Genomic DNA, 6,000 nt, shown 5'->3' with positions numbered 1-6,000 from the left:
TGTTGCAACCATAGTGTTGTTGGATCGTATTTAGGCAAAGACACTGAAAATACAATGTAATTGGCCAACTGCATACATCAAAATTTCTATCTGCAATTATGAACAATTCAATAAATTTTTAGGAACAACATATAATGAAGCTCTTCCATATACACACAATATTACGTTATTTGACGTCACCAAAGGAGAACCAAACTCTGCGCGACTTTTCGCCAAGGTTCCTAATGCCTGCTGCATTAAACGCGTATCACCAATCAACCATTCGAATGCGCTGTATTTCACACTGAGACTCACCCAAATCGCATATGTTGAATCGTTGCCTGGTATTCCTAGGATCCACGATTTTTTAATAACGCCATTAACTGCATCTTTAAATGTTTCTTATGGAACTAGCCTGTGAATCTGTTACTATTGGTCGCAGATTTGAGTTGATCGCAATTTCGTACATTGGCTGCTAGCAGCATTTGAAAAACTACGCAACTCTCGTAGCATTTCATTTTACTCTTGCTACCGCTCTCACTTTGTCGGGATCCTCAGCATAGCCTTAGCATAACAATGTAAAGTATGTGCTCTACTCTGCTCCGAGTTTTGTTAGGTGAAAAACTATAGCTGCAGCGGGAGCAAAAAATTAAATTCTGCGCTATGCTCTGGCGTAGCGGTAGCAAAAATTTGGGAGCGTTAGCACAGCAGAGCTAATGAAAATTTTCATATGCTACAGCTCCCGCATGTGTTTGTTTTTTTTTTCATTTTGCTATTTTCTGTTATAATATTTGAATTAATTGAATAATTCAGACAAAAAAATGTTATGCAAATCATTTTGGCACTTGTTGCGTCAAGTGACTTTATAAATCTAAAATCAAATATTTTAAGAAATATATTAATAAAGTGAATTAGATAATAATTGAATAAATTATAATTTTTTTTTATTGTGTAAAATATTTACCATTTTTATATTACCAAAAACATCATCTATTCCAAATGTATTACAATACTCAATTACTATGAATTTTCGAAATTAATTTTAACTACATATACTTTTCCCCTTTTTATATACATTAGGGTGTTTTTTTTTTGAACTATTAATTTTTTTCAGTCCCGTCACAAAAATTCCTTGGAAATACCCCAAAAAAAAATTCTCTGAAAATTTTAGCCCTAAATATTAACATTAAGAACTGGACCGAGGGATGTAAAAATTTTCCATAGAAAATACACTACAATCCTGATTTTTATTTTTAAATTCCTACAGATCAGAGGTATTTTATGGCATCGCTTTGACTTTAGACGCTATAGCTCTTGGCAGTTATACAAAAAATGCGAATTTCGTGGAAAAATCAGGTTTAGATACCTCGCCGGTGTGAGTTTCGACTTTGTTGCTCTGAGCACTTTTGTAGAGTGAACAATTCTGAGAAACATGCGGGAGCTGTAGCACATGCGGGAGCAGTACCACATGACGGGAGCTGTAGTACATGAAAATTTTCATTAGCTCTGCTGTGCTACCGCTCCCAATTTTTTGCTACCGCTACGCCAGAGCATAGCGCAGAATTTAATTTTTTGCTCCCGCTCCAGCTACAGTTTTTTACCTAACAAAACTCGGAGCTGAGTAGAGTACATACTTTAAATTGTTATGCTAAGGCTATGCTGTGGCTCCCGACAAAGTGAGAGCGGTAGCAATAATTTTAGAAATTTTGCTGCTACGGAGTAGTAAATGAGAACCCTGGCTGCTAGTACGAGTTATAAGATTTACCGAAGAAATATGTGTAGCTGCAAAAAGTTTAAATAGTATATGATCTATATTTAACACTTCTTCTTCCAATAATTTGGTTTTTCTTGTTCTGAAAATAGTATAATTTTAATTAATAAAATATTTGCAATTTACCTCACGCTCTTCAAACCATTTACGATGCTTCAAATTTTTCTTCGAATGACGATTCAATGACGGCAATTTTTAACGGATTCATTATCAATATGTGCGTTTCATTCTTACATATTAAACAATTTCGTATGATGAATGTTGTTACTCTTACAATAGAACTTTCCATTTCAATACAAAAAGTTACACGTGGATATGTATTAGTATAAGAGTTAAACCTTACCAATGTATTTGTGAATTGGTTACTACCGTCTTGTAGGGTGTTTTCAATAACAGATGGCTATCCAAACAAATAGCTAATGAGAAGGAAGAAGAGTAACAGAGAGTTTTTCAATATAGTTCGCAAAGTACAGCAAGACAATACACGGTTAGTCCGCAAAGTAATAGGACTAATTTTCTTCCGCCGCGACTTTACTTCGGAGCCTGCACACACCGTATGGATTCGATGAGTTGTTCCCGAACACGTGGAGAGACGTTTGATATGATTAATCAGGCCTATCCAGATGTTGCTTAGCAAGAAGTGGTGTGTCGGTAAGACTAGCCCTGTTTGGATGGCCGGGAAGAGGTCGCAGATGAAGACCTGCGACTTCGACAAACACCAACAACGTCGACTAAGTATTCGTTTAATTGCCCAGATGATAAATTTATAAAAATCTGTGGTTCATTACATTGTGACGGAGCACTTGAACATGCGCAAGGTGTGCGCGAAGATGGTCCAAAAATGCTCACAGACGCCCAGAAACTGCGCCTTTAAGCTACCTAAGCAAGGCCGGCAACCCAACGCTTCCGCAGCCACGGTAAAGCTCTGATGCAGCACCCCGAACACTTTTTTGTTTCCTTGCATGAAAAGCCGATGAAAGGCAAACATTTGAGAGGACAAAGGGATCGAAGTATCATGCACCTCGCCTCTCAAGGCTATTCCGGAAAATACCTTCCATGACGCCTTCTACTTTTTCTTCTTTACTGGCGTAGACACCGCTTATGCGATTATAGCCGAGTTAACAACAAAGCGCCAGTTGTTTCTTCTTTTCGCTATGTGACGCCAATTGGATATTCCAAGCGTAGCCAAGTCCTTCTCCACCTGGTCCTTCCAACGGAGTGGAAGTCTTCCTCTTCCTTTGCTGCCCCCGGCGGGTAATGTTTCGAATACTTTCAGACCTGGAGTGTTTTCTTCTATTCGGACAACATGACCTAGCCAGCGTAGCCGCTGTCTCTTAATTGGCTGAACTATGTCAATGTCTTCGAATAACTCATACAGCTCATCGTGCCATCGAATGCGATATTCGCCGTGGCCAACGCACAAAGGACCATAAATCTTTCGCAGAACTTTCATTTGATTGTTGCCATCGTCCAAGGCTCTGCACCATATAACACGACGGGAATAATGAGCGACGTAAAGAGTTTGGTTTTTGTTCGTCAAGAGACGACTTTACTTCTCAATTGCCTTCTTAGTCCGAAGTAGTACCTGTTAGCAAGAGTTATCCTGCGTTGGATTTCCAGGCTGGCATTGTTGGTGGTGTTTACGCTGGTTTCAAGATAGACGAAACAGATAGTTTCAAATAGACTTCAAAGTTATGACTTTTAACAGTGACGTGGGAGCCAATTCGCGAGTGCGACGACTGTTTGTTTGATGCCAGGAAATATTTCGTCCTGTCCTGATTCACTGCCAGACCCATTTGCTTTGCTTCCTTGTCCAGTCTGGAGAAAGCAGAACTAACGGGGCGGGCGTTGAGGCCGATGATATCAATATCATCGGCATACGCCAGCAGCTGTACACTCTTATAAAATATTGTACCTGCTCGATTAAGTTCTGCAGCTCGAATTATTTTCTCCAGCAGCAGATTGAAGTAGGCGCACGATAGGGAATCGCCTTGTCTGAAACCTCGTTTGGTATCGAACGGCTCGGAGAGGTCCTTCCCGATTCTGACGGAGCTTTTCGTGTTACTCAACGTCAGTTTACACAGTCGTATTAGTTTTGCGGGGATACCAAATTCAGACATCGCGGCATAAAGGTAGCTCCTTTTCGTGCTGTCGCAAGCAGCTTTGAAATCGACGAAGAGGTGGTGTGTGTCGATTCCCCTTTCACAGGTCTTTTCCAAAATTTGGCGCTTGTTAATATCTGGTTGGTTGTTGGTTTGCCAGGTCTTAAGCCACACTGATAAGGTCCAATCAGTTTGTTGACGATGGGCTTTAATCTTTCACACAATACGCTCGATAGAACTTTATACGCGATGTTAAGGAGGCTTATCTCACGGGAGTTGGCTCAAATTGTGGGCTCTTCTTTTTTATGGATTGGAGAGAGCACACTTAAATTCCAATCGTTGGAAGCTGATGCATGCTCCTTATCAGTTCTTAATCGCCGTGTTTAAATAGCTCGGTCGGCAATCCATCGGCCACCTCTGCTTTGTTGTTCTTCAGACGGGTAATTGCTATTCGAATTTCTTCATGGTCGGACAATGGAACGTCTTCTCCATCGTCAGCGATTATAGAATCGGGTTCGCCTTCTCCTGTCGTTGTGCGTTCACTGCCATTCCATAATTTTAATATGCTATTGGCATCGGTCACTAGGTCACCTTTGGAGGTCTTGAAACCTTTTAATATCCGTCATATTTTTTCGTAGAATTTTCGAGCATTACTCCTGTCGGCCAGCTTGTCAAGCTGGAGACCTGTCTTCCGTCTATCACAACATGATCGATGTGGTTGGTGGTTTTTTGATCCGGAGACAGCCAGGCGGCTTGATGAATTTTCCTAAAATCTAGTACTACAGATAACCATATTTCGGGGCGCGGGCTAATTTGATCAGCCTCAACGCATTTAGAGATATTTCCTCGTGGAGGCTGAAGTTACCGACTGTTGCGCCATAGATACCTCCCATGCCCACCCTGGCGTTAATGTCGCCAAGCACGATTTTGACATCCTGACGGGGGCAGTTCTCATAAGTGCGCTCCAAGCACTCGTGGAAGGCATCTTTGGTCACATCGTCCTTCTCTTCCGTCGGGGAGTGGGCGCAAATCAGCGATATGTTGAAGAACCTCGCTTTGATGCGGATTGTGGCTAGACGTTCATTCACCGGAGTGAATGATAGTACTCGGCAAGGAGTCTCCGTCCATCACAAATGCCACACCAAACTTGCGCTCCTTTATATGGCCACTGTAGTAAATGCCACATTGACCTACTCGTCTCAGTCCTTGTCCTGTCCATCGCATTTCGCGGACGGCGGTAATATCAGCCTTCACTCTACCGAGGACATTAACCAGCTGGGCAGCGGCACCTTCCCAATTAAAGGGCCGGCCGTGACGTTACGTTACTTTTTTCCTGATGCTACAACAAAACTAACCTATCGCATAACGAATGCACTGATTACTGATAACCTGTTGGTAATTAGTTAGCTAACTTGTATTCGTGTTGTATGTTTCTTTTCCATAAAACTCTTTTACCATGAAATAATAAATTAAATCGATTCTAGGAATTAAAAAGTGTTTGTGTTTCTTTTCATGTGTAGGCTATTGGGAAGTTTTTCTATGTTGTCTCGCCCCATTAAAAAAATGTATGTCAGAAGATATTACTGCATATATTGTAAAAAAGAAATCCAGCCAAATTGTAAAAAATTGTGTTCACAGAACCTTTTTGTGGTGGCAGCACTGCCAAGGGAAATGAATTCCACAAATTCCAATAGTGTAGTACGCAGTATACGAGTTTTGTTATTGCTTACAATATGCATATGATTTTTACATTTGGTGTTTGCTTCTGTTTGTCGCGAAATATTAGCGGTTAATAAATTCTTTATTTCTATTTATAACCATAAATATACGAATTGTGTATTTTTTATGCGTAAAAAGGTACGCTTTTATCATGGCAAATTTTTGTTTTGATTTTAAAGTGCAGCTTACATTGTGATTAATGAAGATGTGTGTGGCGTAAATTGTATAAATGTGTTTGATATAATAAATTCGAAAAAAGTTGCACCGATGTGTATCTTGCATTAAATATTAACTATGTATGTAAAATGATGAAATTGCAAACTAAAACAATGGTGGACGAAATATAACATCATTGAATATTTATATGTGGACATAAGTATGTACTTATTAGCTACCTTGTTAATATTCACATATGTATGTGTGTACACA

At 40.0% G+C, this 6,000-nt stretch overlaps 1 protein-coding gene across 1 annotated transcript in view; it reads left to right on the top strand.

Annotated features, from left to right (window-relative positions):
- The first annotated feature begins 5,570 nt into the window (after nucleotides 1-5,570).
- LOC120781590 (insulin receptor substrate 1) overlaps nucleotides 5,571-6,000 on the top strand; it is a 179,206-nt gene continuing 178,776 nt past the window's right edge. The window contains 1 exon segment of the mRNA XM_040113825.1: nucleotides 5,571-5,709. Coding sequence (XP_039969759.1) covers nucleotides 5,698-5,709 — 12 coding nt within the window. The 5' untranslated portion in view covers nucleotides 5,571-5,697.

The sequence above is a fragment of the Bactrocera tryoni genome, unplaced genomic scaffold (genome assembly GCF_016617805.1).
Source record: "Bactrocera tryoni isolate S06 unplaced genomic scaffold, CSIRO_BtryS06_freeze2 scaffold_7, whole genome shotgun sequence".
Lineage (NCBI taxonomy): Eukaryota > Metazoa > Arthropoda > Insecta > Diptera > Tephritidae > Bactrocera > Bactrocera tryoni.
The sequence above is the reverse complement of the archived record's forward strand: the minus strand, read 5'-3'. Positions and strand labels throughout refer to the sequence as shown.